The sequence below is a fragment of the Triticum aestivum genome, chromosome 1D (genome assembly GCF_018294505.1).
Source record: "Triticum aestivum cultivar Chinese Spring chromosome 1D, IWGSC CS RefSeq v2.1, whole genome shotgun sequence".
NCBI lineage: Eukaryota > Viridiplantae > Streptophyta > Magnoliopsida > Poales > Poaceae > Triticum > Triticum aestivum.
This window is the reverse complement of record NC_057796.1, coordinates 52753220-52779419: the sequence shown is the minus strand read 5'-3', so window position 1 is coordinate 52779419 and position 26200 is coordinate 52753220. Positions and strand designations below refer to the sequence as shown.

Genomic DNA, 26200 nt, shown 5'->3' with positions numbered 1-26200 from the left:
TGCGAGGCGGCACATTCAGTATGTGGCGGAATTTATCTTATAACAGTTTGGAGGTAAAATTAGCTGATATAGCTATGATTGCAGGTATGTTGACGGGCCGTCCCGAAGAGGAGGTGTCCGGATCATCAAGTGATCTTCTGCAAGGGCTGTCGTAGTTGCACGAGCAAGCTCGGCAGGCAATGCAGAGTGTAGCCAAGGCCTTATGGCCATCCGCCTCCCCTCCAGGGAGTATGGAGAAGCTTGTAGAGCTGTTCAAGGGAGCGCGGCGGCGTATCCGACTATAGAAGATATCGGCCTGCCGAGAGGGTGCGCGAGAGGCCTGGGCCATGGTAAAAACGCGGTATACCAAGCTGGATCCGAATCACATGGCCCGGGTCGGACCGCTAGGGTCAAATGGGGAAGAAATTCCCGTTAGTTTAGTATATGACCAAGTAGAGGTGGCCGCTAGATATTCCCAACAGGATTGTAAGTTAGACCGCCTGTTGGACGGTATAGAGGAGGAAGTTTTTAAGTCCTAAGTGACTATGTACTTTCCTTCTAGCTGGATTGTAAAACGTTTGTCATGGGCAACCTTTTTTCTTCGACCTCTCGACCCGAAGGTGCGGAGTGTTTTCCGAATACCTGAGCGGCAAAATAAACCGGGGTATGTGTGAAAACCAGGCGTAGGGGTCATAGTTGCTTGAACAGACAAGTTGTATCCGGCTAGTTATGTTATATTACATTAAAATTGTAAGAAACATCTTCCAGGGAGAATAGTTCCGTTAAGGGTTCCTTTCCCTGGGTGTGCATGCATCGATGTGCATGTCCGGACTGTGATGAAGAAATCACAATGTATAGCTTCTGGGGGTTCACGATGGAACGAATTCAAAAACACCTTTAGTTCACCGACCGAATATTCCCTTAAGAACGCTAGCTTTCGGCTTCACCCAGTCTGAGGTACACATCCGGATGACCCGGCAGTAACAATCGCAGAGGTGCTCCCTTTATGCCCTAGCCGAACTAACAGGAACGTAGGGCATAAGCATAGGAGCCAGGCAACCCAGCTTGGCCAAAACTTAAGTCATATCGATGCATATAATGGCGAAGAAAAGGTACATATGGGAGAAAACGCATATGTGATGAGCTTTATGCTCAGAAAATAATAATAGCAAGCTTCTGTCCAAGAAGCCCCCAGGTATAATAGACTTACATACTTGAAGATGTATGCGTCGGGGATGTACGGTCTAACCGCACGAAAGCTTTTAAGGCTAAAGAGAAAAAAACGAAAAGAGAGAAAAAATGATGGAAACAATAGGGGGGAGGAAACGAACAAAGGGTTCAGCGCTAGGCATAGAATCTTCGGAGTCTAGCCGCGTTCCAGGGGTTCGGCTCTAGTCGGTTGTCTGACGCATCGCGCAAACGGTACGCTCCTCCGGTGAGAACTTCGTCGATGATGAAGGGACCCTCCCACTTGGGCTTGAGTTTGTCCTTTTTCTTCTCCGGCAGGCGTAGAACGAGTTCGCCGATGTTATAAGTTTTGGCCCGCACTTCTCTGCTTTGATACCTTCGAGCCTGCTGTTGATAAAATGTGGAACGGGCTTTTGCGACATCACGCTCCTCCTCCAGGGCATCTAGGCTCTCCTGCCGATCGAGCTCGGCCTCTCTCTCTTCGTACATGCGCACTCGAGGTGAGTCATGAATAATGCCGTAGGGTAGCACTGCCTCTGCGCCGTACACCATGAAGAAAGGTGTGTATCCGGTAGTTCGATTGGGCGTGGTCCGCAGCCCCCAGAGTACGGAGTCGAGCTCCTCAACCAAGTGCTTGTCTGATTCTTTCAAAGACCGCACTAGTCTGGGCTTAATGCCGCTCATAATAAGACCATTGGCTCTTTCGACTTGACCATTTGTCTGTGGATGATAGACAGAGGCGTAATCGAGCTTAATGCCCTGACGGTGAAGTTGATTGGCACACCAGGTTTTTACTTCGTCGGCTGTGAAGTTGGAACCGTTATCGGTGATGATACTATGCGGAACACCATAACGGTGTACGACGCTGGATATGAATTCTATCACCGGCCCAGACTCGGCCGTTTTAACTGGTTTGGCTTCTATCCACTTGGTGAATTTATCCACCATGACCAACAGATATTTTTTCTTATGGCTTCCTCCTTTAAGGGGTCCAACCATATCCATTCCCCAGACCGCAAAAGGCCAAGTGATGGGGATTGTTTGTAGGGCAATGGGGGCATGTGGCTTTGGTTGGCGAAGAGTTGGCATCCGATGCAACGTTGGACAAGGTCCTATGCATCTGCTTGGGCCGTCGGCCAATAGAATCCTGTACGGAAGGCCTTGCTAACAAGGGCCCGAGCTGCGGTGTGGTGCCCGCCGAGACCGGCATTAATCTCAGCCAGGAGCTGGCGCCCCTCCTCCTCGGAGATACACCTTTGAAGGACTCCGGTAGCGCTTTTCTTATAGAGCTCTCCGTCGTGAACCTTGTAGGCTTTCGAACGCCGGACGATGCGGCGGGCCTCATTCTGATCCTCAGGAAGTTCTTTCCTATTAAGGTAGGCCAGGAAAGGTTCGGTCCATGGGGCAATGACTGCCATAATGAGATGGCCGACGGTGTTATTTCGGTGGCTGAGCCGCTGATGATATCTGTGTGTTCGGCATCCGGGGTTGTGCTCGGATCCGGACTAGTGTTGCCGCTTTCCCCCTGCCACACCACGGATGGCTTAAAAAGCCTTTCCAGAAATATATTAGGTGGGACGGGGTCGCGCTTGGCGCCAATACGAGCGAGAACGTCCGCCGCCTGATTACTTTCACGGGCCACATGATGGAACTCGAGCCCCTCGAACCGAGACGACATTTTTAGGACGGCATTACGATAAGCCGCCATCTTTGGGTCTTTGGCATCGAAATCTCCATTTATTTGAGATATTGCAAGGTTTGTGTCCCCGCGCACCTCTAGGCGTTGTATGCCCATGGAGACAGCCATCCGGAGACCATGCAACAAGGCCTCGTATTCGGTTGCGTTGTTGGAATCTGTGTATAGTATTTGGAGTACGTACTGAACGACGTCTCCAGTAGGAGACGTTAACACGACGCCCGCTCCTAGTCCTGCCAGCATTTTGGAGCCATCGAAATACATAACCCAATTGGAGTATGTGCCGTACTCTTTAGGGAGTTCAGCCTCTGTCCATTTGGCGACGAAGTCAGCCAGTACTTGGGATTTAATAGCTCGACGTGGTTTGTATGTAATATCAAATGGAAGGAGCTCAATGGCCCATTTGGCGATCCGGCCCGTGGCATCGCGGTTGTTTATTATGTCGTTGAGTGGTACTTCGGAAGCCACCGTGATTGAACACTCCTGGATGTAGTGTCGTAACTTTCGGGATGCCATGAAGACCACGTATGCTATCTTTTGATAATGGGGGTATCGGGATTTGCATGGTGTAAGGACAGTGGATACGTAGTATACTGGCTTCTGAAGCGGGAATTTGTGTCCGTCCTGTTCTCGTTCAACGATGAGCATGGCGCTCACCACCTGATGTGTTGCCAATATGTATAGTAACATGGGTTCGCCGACGTTTGGCGCGGCCAGGATTGGGCTGCTCGCTAGAAGGGTTTTTATTTCTTCCAGTCCGGCTGTTGCCGCGTCCGTCCACTCGAAGTGATCGGTTCGCCGTAGAAGGCGATAGAGTGGCAGTGCCTTTTCTCCCAATCTGGAGATAAAGCGGCTTAGAGCTGCCACGCAACCCGCGAGCTTTTGGACTTGTTTAAGGTCTGTTGGCGTAGCCAATTGTGACAGAGCTCGGATTTTGGCTGGATTTGCTTCAATTCCTCTGTTGGAAACGATGAAGCCCAGCAGTTTTCCAACGGGGACGCCGAAAACGCACTTTTTCGGATTGAGCTTAATGTCATACGCGCGGAGGTTGTCAAATGTGAGACGTAAATCGTCAATTAGTGTTTTGACGTGCCTAGTTTTGATGACGACGTCATCCACATAAGCTTCAACTGTCTTGCCGATCTGTTTCTCCAGGCATGTTTGAATCATGCGTTGGTATGTGGCGCCGGCGTTCTTGAGCCCGAAGGGCATGGTGTTGAAGCAGAATGGCCATATGGGGTAATGAATGCTGTTGCAGCTTGATCGGACTCCTTCATTTTGATTTGATGGTATCCGGAATATGCATCAAGGAAACACAGTGAGTCGTGTCCTGCGGTAGCGTCAATGATTTGATCAATGCGGGGGAGGGGGAAGGGATCCTTAGGGCAAGCCTTATTGAGGTCTTTGAAATCGACGCATAGGCGCCAGGATTTGTCCTTCTTTGGTACCATCACCAAGTTTGCCAGCCAGTCCGGAGGTTTTATATCCTAATGAATCCGGCCTCAATTAGCTTGGCTAACTCCTCCCCCATAGCTTGGCGTTTGGGTTTGAAAAAGCGCCGCACTGCTTGTTTGACTGGTTTATATTCCTTTAATATATTGAGACTATGTTCGGCCAGCTTGCGTGGGATTCCAGGCATATCAGAAGGGTGCTAGGCGAATATATCCCAGTTTTCGCGAAGGAAATCCCGTAGTGCGGCGTCGACCGTTGGGTCTAGTTGTGCTCCAATAGATGCTGTCTTCTTGGGGTCCGTTGGGTGGACCTGGAATTTGACAATTTCTTCTGTCGGTTTGAAGGAGGTGGATTTGGGTCGTTTGTCTAAGATCACATCATCCCTATCCACCGTGGAGCACAGTGCGGTTAATTCTTCGGCTGCGAGGGCTTCAGATAATACCTCAAGGGCCAGTGATAACCCACAAATATAGGGGGTCGTAATAGTTTTCAAGGGTAGAGTATCAACCCAAATTTACTGATTCGACACAAGGGGAGCCAAAGAATATTCTCAAGTATTAGCAGTTGAGTTGTCAATTCAACCACACCTGGATAACTTAGTATCTGCAGCAAAGTATTTAGTAGCAAAGTAGTATGGAAGTAACGGTAACAGTGGCAAAAGTAACAGTGATAGTTTTGTAGTGATTGTAACAGTAGCAACAGAAAATTAAATAAGCGAAGAACAATATGTGAAAAGCTTGTAGGCATGGGATCGGTGATGGAGAATTATGCCGGATGCGATTCCTCATGCAATAGTTATAACATAGGGTGACACAGAACTAGCTCCAATTCATCAATGTAATGTAGGCATGTATTCCGAATATAGTCATACGTGCTTATGGAAAAGAACTTGCATGGCATCTTTTGTCCTACCCTCCCGTGGCAGCGGGGTCCTATTGAAAACTAAGGAATATTAAGGCCTCCTTTTAATAGAGTACCGGACCAAAGCATTAACACTTAGTGAATACATGAACTCCTCAAACTACGGTCATCACCGGTAGTGGTCCCGATTATTGTCACTTTGGGGTTAACGGATCATAACACATAATAGATGACTATAGACTTGCAAGATAGGATCAAGAACTCACATATATTCATGGAAACATAATAGGTTCAGATCTGAAATCATGGCACTCGGGCCCTAGTGACAAGCATTAAGCATAGCAAAGTCATAGCAACATCAATCTCAGAACATAGTGGATACTAGGGATCAAACCCTAACAAAACTAACTTGATTACATGGTAAATCTCATCCAACCCATCACCGTCCAGCAAGCCTACGATGGAACTACTCACGCACGACAGTGAGCATCATGAAATTGGTGATGGAGGAAGGTTGATGATGACGATGGCGATGGATTCCCCTCTCCGGAGCCCCGAACGGACTCCAAATCAGCCCTCCCGAGAGAGATTAGGGCTTGGTGGCGGCTCCGTATCGTAGAACGCGATGAATCCTTCTCTCTGGTTTCTTTTCTCACCGAACGTGAATATATAGAGTTGGAGTTGAGGTCGGTGGAGCACCAGGGGGCCCACGAGGCAGGGGGCGCGCCCAGGGGGTAGGTGCGCCCCCACCCTCGTGGACAGGGTGTGGGCCCCCTGGCCTTGATTCTTTTGCCAGTATTTTTTATTAATTCAAAAAATAATCTCCGTTGATTTTCAGGTCATTCCGAGAACTTTTATTACTGCACAAAAATAACACCATGGCAATTCTGCTGAAAACAGCGTCAGTCCGGGTTAGTTCCATTCAAATCATGCAAGTTGGAGTCCAAAACAAGGGCAAAAGTGTTTGGAAGAGTAGATACGACGGAGACGTATCTACTCCCCCAAGCTTAAACCTTTGCTTGTCCTCAAGCAATTCAGTTGATAAACTGAAAGTGATAAAGAAAAAACTTTTACAAACTCTGTTTGGTCTTGTTGTTGTAAATATGTAAAGCCAGCATTCAAGTTTTCAGCAAAGATTATAAACTAACCATATTCACAATAACACTTAGGTCTCATATTTACTCATATCAATGGCATAATCAACTAGCGAGCAATAATAATAGATCTCGGATGACCACACTTTCTCAAAACAATCATAAGATGATATAACAAGATGGTATCTTGCTAGCCCCTTTTTGAGACCGCAAAACATAAATGCAGAGCACCTCTGAAGATCAAGGACTGACTAAACATTGTAAGTCATGGTAAAAGAGATCCAGTCATAGTCATACCCAATATAAATTAATAGTAATGGATGCAAATGACAGCGGGGCTCTCCAGCTGGTGCTTTTTAATAAGAGGGTGATGACTCAACATAAAAGTAAATAGATAGGCCCTTCGCAGAGGGAAGCAGGGATTTGTAGAGGTGCCAGAGCTCGATTTTGAAATAGAGATAAATAATATTTTGAGCGGCATACTTCATTGTCAACATAACAACCGAGAGATCTCGATATCTTCCATGCTACACACATTATAGGCGTTTCCCAAACAGAATGGTAAAGTTTATACCCCCCTCCACCAACAAGCATCAATCCATGTCTGGCTCGAAACAACGAGTGCCTCCAACTAACAAGAGTCCTCGGGGAGTTTTGTTTGCAATTATTTCGATTTGATTTGCTTAGAGCATGTGACTGGGCTTCCCGGTGACGAGCCATTTTCTCGTGAGTGAGGAGCGGAGTCCACTCCTCTTGAGAATAACCCGCCTAGCATGGAAGATACAGACAGCCCTAGTTGATACATGAGCTATTCGAGCATGCAAACCAGAATTTATTTGAAGGTTTAGAGTTTGGCACATACAAATTTACTTGGAACGGCAGATAGATACCGCATATAGGAAGGTATGGTGGACTCATATGGAATAACTTCGGGGTTTATGGAAGTGGATGCACAAGCAGTATTCCCGCTTAGTACAAGTGAAGGCTAGAAAAAGACTGGGAAGAGACCAACTAGAGAGCGACAACAGTCATGAATGCATTAAAATTAATAAACATTGAGTGCAAGCATGAGTAGGACATAATCCACCATGAACATAAATATCGTGAAGGCTATGTTGATTTTGTTTCAACTACATGCGTGAACATGTGCCAAGTCAAGTCACTCGAATTGTTCAAAGGAGGATACCACCCTATCATACCACATCACAACCAGTTTAATAGCATGTTGGCACACAAGGTAAACCATTATAAACTCCTAGCAAATTAAGCATGGCATGAGCAACTATAATCTCTAATTGTCATTGCAAACATGTTTATTCATAATAGGCTGAATCAAGAACGATGAACTAATCATATTTACAAAAACAAGAGAGGTCGAGTTCGTACCAGCTTCTCTCATCTCAATCAGTCCATCATATATCGTCGTTATTGCCTTTCACTTGCACGACCGAACGGTGTGGATAATAATAATAGTGCACGTGCATTGGACTAAGCTAGAATCTGCAAGCATCTGATACAAAGGAGAAGACAAGGTAATATGGGCTCTTGGTTAAATCAACAATAATGCATATAAGAGCCACTTCAACATTTTCATCATGGTCTTCTCCTCTCGACCCCCAAAGAAAAAGAAATAAAACTATTTACACGGGAAAGATCCCAACAAACAAAAGAAGAACAAGAAATCTTTTTGGGTTTTCTTTTAATTACTACTACTAAAAGCATGGAAAGTAAACTATCTAAAAGCTACAACTATTTTTTTTGGTTTTTCTTAAGGTTTTTCAAACACACAAGAAGAAAGCGAGAAAAGGAAAATAAACTAGCATGGATATTACAGTGAAAAAGTATGAGCACCGACAACTAACATGAGTGTGTGAGCATGAATGTAATGTCGGGTAGAGATACGTACACCCCCAAGCTTAGGCTTTTGGCCTAAGTTGGTCTACTGCCACGGCTGGCCTGGCGGATATCCAAAGTTGTAGTTGGGGTCGTACTGAGAAGGAGCCTCGGGTTGTCACTGGTTGGCAATCTCCTCCGGATCCCACTGGTAAACAGACTGTCGTGAAGGATCAAATTGTGGTTCCTACTCTGGCTCTATAGCTGGTGTGGGGTTCTGATAGGCATGAAATGCCTCCGGCTGAACAAGATACTTGCTTGTAGATAAGTCAAACAAAGAAGGAGCATGCAAAGTAATAATCTCAGGGCGATTTTTACCAAATATCAGTTTGTACTTAAGCATCTTTTCTTTATTCTTATAGATAAAATCATGTGCTACCATACTCCTATAGTCTAGAAAAACAGGAGGCAACAACTTTTCTTCTTTCTCATAATGCCTAATAGGTATGTTAAAGTGTGCAACAAGGCGCGAGGCGAAGATACCTCCCAAGATGGGACCCTTCATGCGGTTAAGACTTAACCGTTTGGCAACGATAGCGCCTAGGCTAAAAGAGTTATCACGAAACAAGGCATGGCCCAAAATAACAATATCAGGGGCGCTAAGGTTTCCACAGTTTCCGCGACCAATTAAACATCTACTAGCAAATATAGCAAAGTAACGCAGAACCGGAAAATGTATTCTAGTAATTCTTGCATCGGAAACTTTCCTTGTTTCCCCTACAGCAATCATATCAATAAACCCTTCCACATCATTACGATGTGGTTCCTCTATGCTGCCAGTAAGGGGTATCTTACAAACCCGGCAGAAATCAGAAAGGGACATCTCCTTATGCTCATCATATAAATAAAATTCCACTGAAGGTGGTGATCTCCTAGCATGAAAATGAAAATTTTGCACGAAAATATTAGTGAGTAAGAGATACTGTTCACGCTGGTGGCGGAAGAAGTCGGTGAGGCCCGCATTCTCAACCAAAGAATAGAAATCATCATGAATCCCGGCTGCTGTTAAGAACTCATCACAAGGCCATTCACACGGCCGAACCTCCGCGGTGCGAGGGAGATTATATTTGGGCCTCTTATCCTCTTCACTTTGCTTATCCCTCGAGCTTCGGCTCGAAGAGCCCCTAAAAAATCTCTTCATCTATTCTTGAAAATTTCTGAAATTTTTAGTAACTCAAAATAAAAGTGAACCAAACTCAACAAAATTGATAGCGACTACTCCCACAAGTGCCTAGAGACTATATCATGCATCGGAACTACTTGGACCATATAAATTTGACATGCAAGCTCAAGAACAGGGTCACCTAGGCAGCAAAAATTTGCAATGAATGAAGCACTAGAACAAAAACTAATTGGACCATTGGAGGAGTCACATACCGAAGAACAATCTGCCAAAGCAGTTTTGTGAGTGGAGCTTTGAGCTAGGAGATCGAAAATCGCAGCAAAATGAGCTAGAACTCGTGCTTGAGCTGGTTGGTGAATTTTTTCGGGAGGAAGGAGTGTGTGGTGGCTGGAATAAGTGGAGGGAGCCACCATGGGCCCACGAGGCAGGGGGCGCGCCCAGGGGGGTGGGCGCGCCCTAGACCCTCGTGGCCAGGTGCTTGCTCCCCCTGATGTGTTCTCAGTACCAGATATTCTCAAATATTCCAGAAAAAATCATATTTCATTTTCGGGGCATTTGGAGAACTTTTATTTTCGGGGTATTTTTTATTGCACGGATAATTCAAAAAACTGACAGAATATACTATTTTTGCTTTATTTAATCTAAATAACAGAAAGTAAAAGAAGGGTACAAAAGGTTGTGCTTTCTAACTTCATCCATCTCATGCTCATCAAAAGGAATCCACTAACAAGGTTGATCAGGTCTTGTTAACAAACTCATTTCGAATAACATGGAACTGGAGAAATTTCGAATAACACTATGTTACCTCAACGGGGATATGAACATCCCCAACAATAAGAATATCATATTTCTTCTTGACAGTATGAAGAGGAAATTCAAAACCTCCAATAATAATTATTGAAATTTTTCCAATAGAATTGATATTGTGGACTTGAGGTTGTTTCCTCCGAAAGTGTACCGTATGCTCATTACCATTAACATGAAAAGTGACATTACCTTTGTTGCAATAAATAACAGCCCCTGCAGTATTCAAAAAGGGTCTACCGAGGATAATCGACATACTATCGTCCTCGGGAATACAAGAATAACAAAGTCTGTTAAAATAGCAACGTTTGCAACTACAACAGGCACATCCTCACAAATACCGACAGGTATAGCAGTTGATTTATCGGCCATTTGCAAAGATATTTCAATTGGTGTCAACTTATTCAAATCAAGTCTACGATATAAAGAGAGAGGCATAACACTAACACCGGCTCCAATATCACATAAAGCAGTTCTAACATAGTTTTTTTAATGGAGCATGGTATAGTAGGTACTCCTGGATCTCCAAGTTTCTTAGGTATTCCACCCTTAAAAGTATAATTAGCAAGCATGGTGGAAATTTCAGCTTCCGGTATTTTTCTCCTATTTGTAACGATATCCTTCATATACTTGGCATAAGGATTCATTTTAAGCATATCAGTCAAACGCATACGCAAGAAGATAGGTCTAATCATTTCAGCAAAGCGCTCAAAATCCTCATCATCCTTTTTCTTGGATGGTTTGGGAGGAAAAGGCATGGGTTTCTGAACCCATGGTTCTCTTTCTTTACCGTGCTTTCTAGCAACAAAGTCTCTCTTACCATAACGTTGATTCTTTGATTGTGGGTTATCAAGATCAACAGCAGGTTCAATTTCTACATCATTGTCATTACTAGGTTGAGCATCGACATGAACATCATCATTAACATTATCTCTAGGTTCATGTTCATCACCAGATTGTGTTTCAGCATTAGAAATAGAAATATCATTGGGATTCTCAGGTGTGTCTACAACAGGTTCACTAGAAGCATGCAAAGTCCTATCATTTTTCTTTTTCTTATTAGAAGGACTAGGTGCATCAACATTAGTTCTCTGAGAATCTTGCTCAATTCTCTTAGGGTGGCCTTCAGGATACAAGGGTTCCTGAGTCACTTTACCTCCTCTAGTTGCAACTCTAACAACAAAGTCATTTTTTCTTATAATTTAATTCATTGAGCAAATCATTCTGAGCTTTAAGCACTTGTTCTACTTGAGTGGTAACCATAGAAGCATGTTTACTGATGAGTTTAATTTCACTTTTAACTCTAGACATATAATCACTCAAGTGTTCAAGCTTATAAGCATTGTGTTTCAATTGTCTACCAACATAAGCGTTGAAGTTTTCTTGTTTGACAATAAAATTATCAAACTCATCTAAGAATTGGCTAGCAGACTTATAACGAGGAATATCACCTTCATCAAATCTATAGAGAGAATTTACCTTTACTACCTGTGTCGGGTTATCAAGACCATGTATTTCTTCAACAGGCGGGAAATCAAGACCATGTATTTCTTCAATAGGTGGTAAATTCTTAACATCTTCAGCTTTAATACCTTTTTCTTTCATAGATTTCTTTGCCTCTTGCATATCTTCAGGACTGAGAAATAGAATACCCCTTTTATTCGGAGTTGGCTTAGGAGTTGGTTCAGGAAGTGTCCAATTATTTTCATTAGTCAACATATTATTCAATAGCAATTCAGCTTGATCAACTGTTCTTTCCCTGAAAACACAACCAGCACAACTATCCAGGTGGTCTCTGGAAGCATCGGTTAGTCCATTATAAAAGATATCAAGTATTTCATTTTTCTTGAGAGGATGATCAGGCAAAGCATTAAGTAATTGGAGAAGCCTCCCCAAGCTTGTGGGAGACTCTCTTCTTCAATTTGCACAAAATTATATATTTCCCTTAAAGCAGCTTGTTTCTTATGAGCGGGGAAATATTTAGCAGAGAAGTAGTAAATCATATCCTGGGGACTACGCACACAACCAGGATCAAGAGAATTAAACCATATCTTAGCATGACCCTTTAATGAGAACGGAAATAATTTAAGGATATAGTAGTAGCGAGTTTTCTCATCATTAGTGAATAGGGTGGCTATATCATTTAATTTAGTAAGATGTGCCACAACAGTTTCAGATTCATAGCCATAAAAAGGATCAGATTCAACCAAAGTAATTATCTCAGTATCAACAGAGAAATCATAATCCTTATCAGTAATAAAGATAGGTGAAGTAGCAAAAGCAGGGTCATATTTCATTCTAGCATTCAGAGATTTTTCTTTCAGCTTAGCTAATAATTTCTTAAGATCACTCCTATCATTGCAAGCAAGAAAGTCTCTAGCAGTTTCTTCATCCATAACATAACCCTTAGGCACAACAGGCAATTCATATCTAGGGGGAGAATCTTCATCATCACTTTCATCAATATTATCAGTTTCAATAATTTCATTCTTTCTAGCCCTAGCAAGTTGTTCATCAAGAAATTCACCTAGTGGCACAGTAGTATCAAGCATAGAAGTAGTTTCATCATAAGTATCATGCATAGCAGAAGTGGCATCATCAATAACATGCGACATATCAGAATTAATAGCAGAAGCAGGTTTAGGTGTTGCAAGCTTACTCAAAACAGAAGGTGAATCAAGTGCAGAGCTAGATGGCAGTTCCTTACCTCCCCTCAAGTTCCTCATACTGATCAGCAGATATAAATCCCAAGTGACTCAAAGAATAGAGCTATGCTCCCCGGCAGGCGCTAGAAAATAGTCTTGATAACCCACAAGTATAGGGGGTCGCAACAATTTTCGAGGGTAGAGTATTCAACCCAAATTTATCGATTCGACACAAGGGGAGCCAAAGAATATTCTCAAGTATTAGCAGTTGAGTTGTCAATTCCACCACACCTGGATAACTTAGTATCTGCAGCAAAGTATTTAGTAGCAAAGTAGTATGGAAGTAACGGTAACGGTGGCAAAAGTAACAGTGATAGTTTTGTAGTGATTGTAACAGTAGCAACGGAAAAGTAAATAAGCGAAGAACAATATGTGATAAGCTCGTAGGCATCGGATCGGTGATGGAGAATTATGCCGGATGCGATTCCTCATGCAATAGTTATAACATAGGGTGACACAGAACTAGCTCCAATTCATCAATGTAATGTAGGCATGTATTCCGAATATAGTCATACGTGCTTATGGAAAAGAACTTGCATGACATCTTTTGTCCTACCCTCCCGTGGCAGCGAGGTCCTATTGGAAACTAAGGGATATTAAGGCCTCCTTTTAATAGAGTACCGGACCAAAGCATTAACACTTAGTGAATACATGAACTCCTCAAACTACGGTCATCACCGGTAGTGGTCCCGATTATTGTCACTTCGGGGTTAACGGATCATAACACATAATAGGTGACTATAGACTTGCAAGATAGGATCAGGAACTCACATATATTCATGGAAACATAATAGGTTCAGATCTGAAATCATGGCACTCGGGCCCTAGTGACAAGCATTAAGCATAGCAAAGTCATAGCAACATCAATCTCAGAACATAGTGGATACTAGGGATCAAACCCTAACAAAACTAACTTCATTACATGGTAAATCTCATCCAACCCATCACCGCCAACAAGCCTACGATGGAATTACTCACGCACGGCGGTGAGCATCATGAAATTGGTGATGGAGGAAGGTTGATGATGACGATGGCAACGGATTCCCCTCTCCGGAGCCCCGAACGGACTCGAGATCAGCCCTCCCGAGAGAGATTAGGGCTTGGCGGTGGCTCCGTATCATAAAACGCGATGAATCCTTCTCTCTGATTTTTTTCTCCCCGAACATGAATATATAGAATTGGAGTTGAGGTCGGTGGAGCACCAGGGGGCCCACGAGACAGGGGGGTGTGCCCAGGGGGGTAGGCGCGCCCCCACCCTCGTGGACAGGGTGTGGGCCCCCTGGCTTGATTCTTTCGCCAGTATTTTTATTAATTCCAAAAATAATCTCCGTTGATTTTCAGGTCATTCCAAGAACTTTTATTTCTGCACAAAAATAACACCATGGCAATTCTGCTGAAAACAGCGCCAGTCCGGGTTAGTTCCATTCAAATCATGCAAGTTAGAGTCCAAAACAAGGGCAAAAATGTTTGGAAAAGTAGATACAACGGAGACGTATCAGCCAGGGATGCGGTTATGTTTTCGGTGCGGAGTGCTATGTCCGGATCACTGACAAGAGTGATTATGCCGTTTGGTCCGGGCATTTTGAGCTTCATGTACCCGTAATGAGGTATAGCTTGGAAGCGTGTAAAAGCATCTCGCCCCAACAGGGCGTGGTATCCCTTGCTGAAACGAGCCACTTGGAAGGTTATTTCTTCGGACCGATAATTCTCCGGCGTGCCGAATACCACGTCAAGTGTGATTTTTCCCGCACACCACGCCTCCCGACTGGGAATGATTCCTCGGAAGGTCGTGCTGCTTTGCTCGATGCGGCTTCTGTCTATTTCCATCTTGTGGAGTGTATCCTCATAGATGAGGTTTAGTCCGCTGCCGCCGTCCATGAGGACCTTGGTGAGTCGAAAGCCGTCCACGATGGGACTGAGGACTAATGCGGCTGGTGCTCGGACTGCCCTGTATTTTGGTTCGTCACCGACATTAAAGGTTATAGCCGTGTCGTTCCAAGGGTTTATCGCGGCGATTTGACAGACTTCGGCGAGGTCGCGGAGTGCCCTTTTGCGCTTATTGTTTGAAGCGAATGTCTCGAAGACCGTCAATACTCTGGGGTCATCATCTTCTGGAGGGTGTTGCTCTGGGGTGTTTTTGGTAAGGATGTCCTCACCGCTCTTGGCTACCTGCCGGAGTATCCAACATGCTCTAAGGCTGTGGGTTGGTATGGTGTCCGGTGTAGTGTGTATTTTGCATGGGCCATCAAGCCATCCCTCCAGAACGGTTCTGTGCCGCGTAATGGGTTTATATTTCTTGGCTATTGGACTGGGCGTGTCACGGGGATGCGCCGTTTTCGCCTGGACCAGCGGTTGAGTTGGGACCGATGGCTCCAAACAAGCTCCCTGATCTTTCCAGGCGCTTTCCATTGCGCTGTACTTCTGTACGATAGTTGCCAAGTCAGCGAAGTGTAGTATGCGGCGATGATTAATGGCGTTGAGGATTCCTTTGTTCGTGCAATTGTTGCAGAACGCTGATATCGCGTCCTCGTCGCGGCAATCTTTAACCTTGTCCTTGACAAGGAGGAATCTGGCCCAGAAGTGGTGGACCGTTTCCCGAGACTGCTGTTGTATGCTCATGAGAGCGCTTATGTCTGGGTGGGTGGGAGGAATTGGATCCGGACCCTGACCCGATCGATGATCCGGAGTCTGAAGGTTTTCCAGACTTAACAGTCCGGGCTCCGGAGTATCTTCTGGTTGCTTATGCCCGCCGTCCGATTCTATGTCCGGAAGGCCGGTCACCTCCTTTTGCTGGTGGGTATCCGGCTCTGCAGGGTTGGTGATCCGGACATAGTCCGTCTTCAGTATAGGGGAAGAGTCGCCGTCTTGCTCCTCGACTACCGCTATCTGGTGGGTGACCGGTGGAGATTTGATTTCTCTTTGGTCGGGTTTAAGCCCGATCTGATCGTAATCTGTGGCGATTCCCAGGGCGGCGATGCGATCAAGGAGCTCGTTTAAAGATGAAAACTCCACCGGATCAACCTGCTTGGAGTGTTTGGAGTCGATACGAAGGGGATTTTCGATGGCCCGAGAGGTCATCGTTGGCTTAACGGCCGAACGGGCAGTCACGGTAAAGCCGCCCAGTCGGAGGGTTTGGCCTGGGGCCAGTTCTCCTCCAGCAGTGATATTGTCTTTAAGGACGAGGTGAATCATCGATCCTGTCGTCGACGGCACAGTGGAACTCTCAATGAAAGCACCAATGTCGGTGTCAAAACCGGCGGATCTCGGGTATGGGGTCCCGAACTGCGCGTCTAAGGTCGATGGTAACAGGAGACGGGGGACACGATGTTTACCTAGGTTCGGGCCCTCTCTATGGAGGTAATACCCTACTTCCTGCTAGAATGATCTTGATGAATATGAGTATTACAAGAGTTGATCTACCACGAGATCCTCTGGTTTATATAGACACCGGGAGGATCTAGGGTTACACAAGGTTGGTTACAAAGAAGTGAATCTACATATTTGGTCGCCAAGCTTGCCTTCCACACCAAGGTAAGTCCCATCCGGACACGGGTGCAGTCTTCGGCCTTCGTATCTTCACAGCCCATCAGTCCGGCCCATGGCTAACAGGCCGGACGCCCGAGGACCCCTTAGTCCAGCACTCCCTCACCCCTCCCATGGCAAACCTCTCCTTCTCCAGACCATGGGGCATGCCATCCCTGGAGGGGGCTTCTTCTGCCTGCAGCTTCCTGCCGAGGCCGATGATGCTCAGAGCGGGTTCGGAGTCAACGCCGCCATCCTCTTGTTGGGGAACGTAGTAATTTCAAAAAAATTCTACGCACACGCAAGATCATGGTGATGCATAGCAACGAGAGGGGAGAGTGTTGTCCACGTACCCTCGTAGACCGAAAGCGGAAGCGTTAGCACAACGCGGTTGATGTAGTCGTACGTCTTCACGATCCGACCGATCCAAGTACCGAACGTACGGCACCTCCGAGTTCAGCACACGTTCAGCTCGATGACGTCCCTCGAACTCCGATCCAGCCGAGCTTTGAGGGAGAGTTCCGTCAGCACGACGGCGTGGTGACGATGATGATGTTCTACCGACGCAGGGCTTCGCCTAAGCACCGCTACGATATTATTGAGGTGGATTATGGTGGAGGGGGGCACCGCACACGGCTAAAATGTCGTATATCAACTTGTGTGTAGAGGTGCCCCCCTGCCCCCGTATATAAAGGAGCAAGGGGGAAGGCGGCCGGCCTAGGAGGAGGGCGCACCAAGGGGGGAGTCCTACTCCCACCGGGAGTAGGACTCCTCCTTTCCTTGTTGGAGTAGGAGAAGGGAAGGGAGAAGGAGAAGGAAGGAAGGGGGCGCCCCCCTCCCTAGTCCAATTCGGACTAGTCCATGGGGAGGGGTGCGGCCACCCTTTGGGGCCTTTCTCTCCTTTCCCGTATGGCCCATTAAGGCCCAATACGAATTCCCGTAACTCTCCGGTACTCCGAAAAATACCCGAATTACTCGGAACCTTTCCTATGTCCGAATATAGTCGTCCAATATATCGATCTTTACGTCTCGACCATTTCGAGACTCCTCGTCGTGTCCCTGATCTCATCCGGGACTCCTAACTCCTTCGGTACATCAAAACACATAAACTCATAATATAATCGTCATCTAACTCTAAGCGTGCGGACCCTACGGGTTCGAGAACTATGTAGACATGACCGAGACACATCTCCGGTCAATAACCAATAGCGGAACCTGGATGCTCATATTGGCTCCCACATATTCTATGAAGATCTTTATCGGTCAAACCGCATAACAATACATTGTTCCCTTTGTCATCGGTATGTTACTTGCCCGAGATTCGATCGTCGGTATCTCAATACCTAGTTCAATCTCGTTACCGGCAAGTCTCTTTACTCGTTCCGTAATACATCATCCCGCAACTAACTCATTAGTTACAATGCTTGCAAGGCTTATAGTGATGTGCATTACTGAGTGGGCCCAGAGATACCTCTCTGACAGTCGGAGTGACAATCCTAATCTCGAAATACGCCAACCCAACAAGTACCTTTGGAAGCACCTGTAGAGCACCTTTATAATCACCCAGTTACGTTGTGACGTTTGGTAGCACACAAAGTGTTCCTCCGGTAAACGGGAGTTGCATAATCTCATAGTCATAGGAACATGTATAAGTCATGAAGAAAGCAGTAGCAACATACTAAACGATCGAGTGCTAAGCTAACGGAATGGGTCAAGTCAATCACATCATTCTCCTAATGATGTGATCCCGTTAATCAAATAAAAACTCTTTGTCCATGGTTAGGAAACATAACCATCTTTGATTAACGAGCTAGTCAAGTAGAGGCATACTAGTGACACTCTGTTTGTCTATGTATTCACACATGTATCATGTTTCCGGTTAATACAATTCTAGCATGAATAATAAACATTTATCATGATATAAGGAAATAAATAATAACTTTATTATTGCCTCTAGGGCATATTTCCTTCACCTCTCCGCGGCCCCGGGCGTGCTGTCGAAGGAGATTTTGGAGGTGGAGCTGCCGCATCTGTTTGAGGGGGAGTGGGACTGGCAGGTGGCCCAGATCGACATCGATAGCTACTCTGTGGTCTTCCCGGACCCGGCGATGCTGCGCATGGCGACCCGCAGTGGCAAGTTGTTTCTGTCCATCAACAACATCACCGCCCTCATCCGCGATGCCGTGGCTGACGAGCCCAAAGGAGAAGCGATGCCCGAGGTTTGGGTGAAGCTCTGGGGCATTCCTCTCAAGCATCGGAAGGTGGACCGGCTGATGGTGGGGCTGACGATGTTGGGCCGTCCTTTGGTGGTGGACGAGCTGACCTTGATTCGCTCTGGTCCGGTGCGGATGCGCTTCGCCTGCCGCAAGCCTGAGAAGCTGCGGTGCTCGGTCCAGCTCTGGCTCAACGGAGAAGGTTTCCTCATCAAGCTTGAGCCGGAGCTCGACCCTCCCCGGCGCGGGGCTTCGGCGCTGCCTCCACCCCCGCCTCCAAGCCACAACAAGAGCCCAGATCACAGCGACAAGGACAAGCCTCAAGACAAGGAGGACGACAAGGATCCAGACGCGAGTATGGAGGACGACTCAATTGACACGGCGGCTTGGGAGAAGCTCGGCATCAGGGGTGCGGGCTCGCCGTCGGCCCAGAAGCGTCAAGCCCTCGCCTCGACAGCGCTGGTGGCGATGGAGGTGGACGTAGCTAACCAATATGGCTCCAACATGGGGATGGTGTCCCCTCAGGCTGCGGCTCTGCTTGACAAGGGGATCATGGCATCCTGTGACATGGGTGTGCCAGCGGGGGAGCGCAGGACGATTCTGCTGTCTGCGAGCACCATCCTCCCATCCTTGGCTGGGTCTCCGGCTTCGGGTGGGCAGGGAGGCAGCAAGAGTGGATCCGTGCGGCAGGCGAAGAAGCTCGCGGGGCGCAAGGTGGTCACGGACGGGATCAGGCCCATGGAACAGCTGGGCACGCCGCCAACTCCGCGCCAGTCGGTGATGGCGCTCGCCGCTCCCCTCGCGCAGGCCATTGGCGACGCCCTCTTCTAGGAGGCTTCCAAGGTGGCCCTGATCGTGCAGGCCAAGCGGTCCAAGGTGGTGGCCGCGGCCCCGATCCGCTCCAGCTCGCGCTCCCGGGGTGCTAAGGCTGGCCTACCGGCGATGCAGCGGGCCCAGCTCATGCAGGCGCAGAAGAATCTCGAGATGTGAGGTAACCCTCCCCCGCGCTTTACGATTCTGCAGTCTTTTTCAGATGATCATCTTAGTGAGGTGTTGCGGGAGAGTGGTGTGGACGCGTCGTGCTCGGGGGGCATGCGCGAGCTGCTGCCTCTGTTGCGTGCGACAGAGCAGGCGCAAGCGGCGATAGCAGCCGCGGTTGCTGCACGCGCTGATCAGCTAGGGTAAGAGGCAGGGGCCTCACAGGCACTAGCGACTCGGCCCGATGAGGTGGTGTTGGCAACAGGGGTTGCCCCCCTCGCTCGCCTTGCAGGGTCAAGGCGAGGCGCGTGGCCAAAGCGGTGTCCTCACGGGGCATCCGTCTCCGAAACAGAATCATTTAGATGCGGGCTATCTTTTGGAATATACGTGGGTTCGGCCATGTTGGTAGGCGATCCCAGTTGAAAGAATACATGCGGAAAGAAGGGATAGATATCGTAGCCTTGCAGGAGACCATTAAATCTGACTTTCGGCATCACGAGCTGTTGTCGATCGACCCCCTGGAGAGGTTCTCCTGGTACCACCTTGCTGCTAATGGGCAGTCAGGGGGTATGCTGCTGGGTTTTGACCAAGCAGTCTATGAGGTGTTAGCGTGGGATGCGGGCACTTTTTTCCTTGCCGGCCACATTCGCCACCGTCAGTCTCAGAGGGAGCTGGTGGTGATCCAGGTTTATGGGCCAGCGGATCACGCGCGCTCGGCAGAGTTTCTGGCCGAACTGCAAGCGAAGGTGTTTGCGGTGAGCACTACGCTCACTCCCCTGGTGGTCGGGGGAGATTTTAATCTTATCCGCTCGGGTGCGGATAAGAACAACAACAACATTAATTGGACTAGGGTATCCATGTTCAACAACGCGATTGCCTCGATGGCTATTAGGGAGTTAGCCAGATCTGGGGCACGCTACACTTGGACGAACAAGCAATTGGATCCGGTGTGATCGGTGCTTGCCAGAGTGTTCATCTCCCCCGACTGGGAATTGATGTACCCTCTCTGCTCGCTAGTTGCTGAGACCAGGATCAGGTCGGATCACGTGCCACTAATCCTGGCCTCAGGGGAGGAAAGGATTAGGCGTAGTCCTCGGTTTTACTTCAAAATGACGTGGTTTGAAAATCCAGATTTCGATTCCATTTTTAGAGAGAAGTGGTCGGCCTGTGTTAGCCAGGTGGGCCATCAGAGGGGCCCCATGGACTTCTGGATCGCGGCAGGGAGCCGCCTTCGGGCCAGCCTCAAGGGCTGGGGAGCCAACTTGGGAAGGCAGGACAGATCGCTAAGAGAGGGCATTTTAGCAGAGATCGCGAGCCTCGACCAACAGGCGGACGCGCCGCCTTTCTCTGAACAGGAGTGGGCTCGACGCTACGCGTTGGAGAACCAGGTACAGTCCTTGCCGCGAGCGGAAGAGGAGTACTAGAGGCGTCGGGGAGGCCTAAAGTGGATCCTTAAAGGGGACGCTAACACTAAGTACTTCCACGCCTACGCCAACGGGAGACGGCGTAGATGTGCAATCCTTCGCTTGCAATCCGACAGTGGCTGGCTCAGGAGGCCATCACGCGCCACGTTTACGATTTCTACATCCAACTAATGGGGACGAGCGAAGAGCAGCGTGCTGGGGTGCGTGCTGACTTATGGGATCCCTCCCAGCTTGTCACTGACAAGGAAAATGAGGAGCTGGGGCTTGCCTTTTTGCCCGAGGAAATCGACGCGGCTCTCAAGAGCATGAAGACTGACACAGCTCCAGGCCCAGACGGCTGGCCTATTGCCATGTTCAAACATTTCTGGTCGATCCTGTAGGGGCCGGTGTTCGCAGTGTGTAACGGCTTTATGCGCGGTACGGTAGATATCTCTAGGCTCAATTATGGGATCCTCTCGCTGATCCCAAAGGTGGCAGGGGCAGATAATATCCGTCAATTTAGGCCGATAGCGCTCATCAACGTCCCGTTCAAGATCTGTTCAAAAGCCACCACCTCCCGCCTGGTCCCGATAGTGCATCGCACCATTAGTCGTACCCAAACTACATTCATTCATGGCCGTAACATCTTGGAGGGCTCCCTTGCGTTACAGGAGATCATCCACGAACTAAAACGCATAAAGGAATCGGCCATTCTCCTGAAATTAGACTCTGAGAAAGCGTACGATCGTGTGAAATGGAATTTTTTGTGTCAGGTCCTGCTAAGCCGAGGCTTCTCGGCTATGTGGGTGCGCCAAATTATGCAGCTGGTCACGGGTGGCCAGACAGCTATTTCGGTTAGCGGAGAAGTAGGGAACTTCTTCCGGAACAAGCGGGGACTGCGTCAGGGTGACCCCATGTCTCCGCTCCTATTCAACTTTGTGGTCGACGCCCTCGCAGCCATGTTGCGCAGGGCGACCGCGGCAGGCCACATCAAGGGAGTGGTCGGCCACCTAATCCCAGGGGGGATCTCGCACTTGCAGTACGCAGATGATACACTGCTACTGTTCCAGCCGGACAATCACAGCATCACTGCCACTACTAGGAAAAGGCTAATTAGTGGCGCACTTGTTTTTGCCAATAATGGCGCACTACAGGTGTGCCACTATTATCACGCCATTAGTAACAAAATAGTAATGGCGAGGTCACCCATCCTCACACTACTCCAGCCCAAGCACGCTTAACTTCGCAGTTCTATCCAACCCCAACACCAGCTCACTTCATAGGCACTTGTTGATATATCTATCATATCAATCCTATTAAACCTTGTTGATGTCTAGGACTTTATTCATGTTCATGAGTGTGATGAAATTTTGAAAAAATATTTCAAACTTTTCGGTCATATTACGTATCATATTTTGAAAAAAAATTCCAATTTTTTTTTTGAAATCAAATATTTTTTTCTCTTACTAGTGGCGCACCTAGCAAATGGTGCGTCACTAGTAAGTTTGTTTTTTTCATTTCCCCCCCTCTAGATCTTAAAAGCCCCGTATCACATGGGAAACTTATTTTATTTTATTTTCTTGACATTTCCATCATTTTCTTTTTTTTTTAACTGAAAAGGCGGTCCGGGGGGGGGGGGGTGCATTTAGCACTAGGGTTACTAATGGCGCACCTGGTGTGTGGTGCGCCATTAGTAGTTTAAAAAAAATAAAAAAATTGTTAGTAGTGGCGCACCATGGGATAGTGCGTCATTACTAGTTAAAACTAGTAATGGCGCACTGTCCCATGGTGCGCCACTACTAACAAAAATTTTTTATTTTTTTTTTCAAAACTACTTATGGCGCACGGTGGGTGTGGTGCGCCATTTTTTTTTCAAAACTACTAATGGCGCACGGTGGGTGTGGTGTGCCATTACTATGTCAACTAGTAATGGCGCACTATCCCTGGTGCGCCACTGCTAACAATTTTTTTTTCCAAACCACTAATGGCGCACCACACACCAGGTGCACCATTAGTAATATGTCAATAATGGCGCACCTGTACTGGTGCCCCATTAATGTCCATATCAGCTATAGCCCTTTTCCTAGTAGTGTACGGTGAAGTCTTTGCTACTAAGTTTCGAAATGATGTCCGGTCTCAAAATTAATTTTCACAAGTGCGAAGTACTGTCTATGGGGATAGACAGCGAGGAGGGGCGTCGCATCGCAGACCTGCTCAATTGTAAAGTGGGAAAATTCCCCTTTACATATCTGGGATTGCCTCTAGCGCCACGTAGAGTGACGATAGACGAGTGGGCCCCCTTAACTGGGAAGGCGGGGAAGAAGGTGAGTCCTTGGCGAGGCAAGTCCATGTCCTCAGCGGCAAGATTGGTTCTCACCAACTCGAGCCTTCCCTCGCTCCCTATGTTTGCTATGGGTCTGTTCCTTTTGGCAGAAGGGGTTCATGCCAAGTTGGACACACCGCGCGCCCGATTCTTTTGGGAAGGGTCGGGCCTAGAGCGTAAATACCATATGGTAAAATGGGCAGTGGTTTGTAGGCCCAAATCCTTGGGAGGATTAGGGATCATCAATACCAGACTACAGAATACTGCGCTCATGTGTAAATGGATCTGGAAGCTCTCGCAAGGAGCGACAGGTCTATGGGCTGACATCTTACGGTCTTTTTACAGCATAAGTACTTTTGTTTTGGTTGTACCATCGGGTAAGCATGGTTTTTGGGCTTTTTTCGCAGTCATTAAGCTGCATGAATACATTGTGAAATATATTTATGTTTCTGAGGTGAAAGAATGACACTGTAAAGTGTTATTTTTAGTGAGTTATCCATTCTAATTTTTTTTTGCTTCCTTTTTTGATGTGTACAGGGGGTTTGTGGAGTTTGTTTCAACCATTGCAAGTATGAGAGCAAGGGAAGCGGTTTCAGCATGCTTGCATGGGAGGAGTTCAAGAATGCAGGGGTAACTCACTCCTAACTTTTTGTACTAATGTCATCACAATACTCACAACTTTTTGTCGTGACATCATTCCTAACTTTTTTGTTTTTTTTGTTCAAATCAGGTTGTGCCTTGCAATGAAAGGGCCCGTTTCAACAATGCGACAGGAGAGAAGGTGACGTTTGTGGCAAACCAACGGGCATACACTGTAAAGTGTTACAAGGGTCGCAGAAAGAGCGCTATGTATGGGAGAGGTTGGAGGAAGTTCTATGAAGACAACAATCTGGGCAAGGGTCAGATGATGGTGTTCTACCTGGATGAACCTTCGCCTACGGCATCTATTTTGTGGTTCCAGGTCGGCAACGGCTCTGAAGATGAACAGCCTATGGAAGAGGGTGATCCCATTGAAGATTCAGATTTCAGGTAATGAGGATGGAGAAGCTTCAAGCGATGATGGTGAAGGCATTGTTCGCACTAGGGGGCTTTTGCTTAATGAGACAGAGGATGCTCAGCTACAAGGGCTGCTGCCTCTCAGTGATGGTTTCATCGGGTTTGCTTTTGTTCACCGCCTCACAAGGACTGACATTCGCTTGGGCATGATGGTATGTATATATTTGTCTTCGTTTTTTCTTTTTTTGTATGTGTATGCTACAGGCATATATATGTGAACACACAATGCAAATATGATTCCTTGAAAGAGAAGGGGCGGGGGTAATATGGATTCTGAACAAAAAATATAAGATTTTTTTTGTATTAGTTTTTAGTATCTGCAAGCATGTTTTGAACATGTATTCATGCTCAGTTTTTTTCCAGTACGCTCTTTTCAAGCAAAAAAAAATCTGAATTGTGTTTTTTACCCGTTTTTTAAATTATTCAAAGACCAAAGAAAGTTTGATTGTTCTGATATAAACACTCATATTTTTTCGTGTCTGTTTGTGTTTTTTTGATAGAAAATACCCAAGAAAGTTGCTGCTGCCACGCCGTTTGAAGAACAGGGGGTTGTTGGTATTTCTGTGGATGGTCGGAGATTCAAAAAAATCTCATACAAAACTGCTGATGATGGCCGCATTGTGTTTGGCAGGAAGAAGTGGAAAGACTTCGCAGCTAGCAGAGGACTCAAAGTCAACACAGCTGTTCTTATTGGCTTCAAGAGCAGCGAGAGGGATGATGTCCATGTCCTGGTTATCTTGAAGAAGCTTGGCTAGGCACCAGCCACAGCAACTAATGACAAGCAGAGCTGCGTCTATAATACTCATCTTTAGGGTATTCTATATATTTCTGTGTCGAAGTCTGTATGACGAACCTTTTTTTCATTTTTATGCCATGTTGAACCTGTCAGTGTAGTTTGCGTTTCTTATGTGTCCACCGAACAATGCGGCTTGAATAATATATGATGGGAACCTTTTTCTACATTATATTCAAGTGTTTCACCTAAGTTTTTTTTTGTTGATTTTTTCAGTAACCATACATATACTTTTTTAATTTATGTGTACATGCTTTTTTTTAAATGTCAAAATGTGTGCTACTGTATTCGTTTCAAGGACAGCAGACTTCCTCTATACATGTCTATTTTTTTTCCACGCTATCCAACCAGCTTATGTGTTTTTAATTGTGGTGTCGAGGAACACGCTCCTTACACACAAACGAATGGAGAATGTGGATGATGGAACTATTTGATTTTTTTTAAGCCTATCGTGATCTAATTTTGCTTGCATGTCTTTTTTTAAAATGATTACTGGGGCAACTACATGTTTTTTTGTCGCAACTAGGGGGGTGGGAGACCTTTGTTTTGTTGGAGGGGGCGACGTCAAAAGACATGGCCCCCAATTTACATGTTCCGCACTAGGGGGCACGTAAAGCTGCATGTCTTTCTACATTGGTCGCAACTAGGGGAGGGGACATTTGTTTTCTTGTCGCAACGCGGGGAGTAGGGGGGCACCTTTTTGTTTTGTCGGAGGGGGAGCCGTCGAGAGACACAGGGGCCCATTTTGCATATCCCACACTAGGCACGTAACTGCATGTCTTCTCTAACTTGGTTGCAACTCGACTACCCTATGTTTTTGTTGAATGGGGCGGCGTCGAGAGACATGGGGCCCAGTTGCATGTCCCACACCAGGCATGCAACTGCATGTCTTTCTAGGTTGGTCGCAACTAGAGGGCTTTTTTTGTCTTGTCAGTGGGCGCAGCGTCGAGAGACATGGGGCTCCAGTTGCATGTCCCACAGTAGGCACGCAACTGCATGTCTTTTCTAGCTGGGTTGCAACCTGACTTCCATTTTTTTGTTGGTTGCCGGAGGGGCGGCTTCTAGTTTTCTGGTCCAAACTCGGGGAGGGGGGGGGGTACCCAATGTTTTGTCGAAT

General features: G+C 46.9%; 1 protein-coding gene across 1 annotated transcript; it reads left to right on the top strand.

Moving 5' to 3' along the window:
• The first annotated feature begins 24214 nt into the window (after positions 1-24214).
• Positions 24215-25094, top strand: LOC123157735 (uncharacterized). Its single transcript, XM_044575962.1, has 2 exons — positions 24215-24442; positions 24791-25094. Exons 1-2 carry the CDS (start codon positions 24215-24217, stop codon positions 25043-25045), a joined length of 483 nt encoding a protein of 160 aa, XP_044431897.1. The 3' UTR covers positions 25046-25094.
• The last annotated feature ends 1106 nt before the right edge of the window (positions 25095-26200 follow it).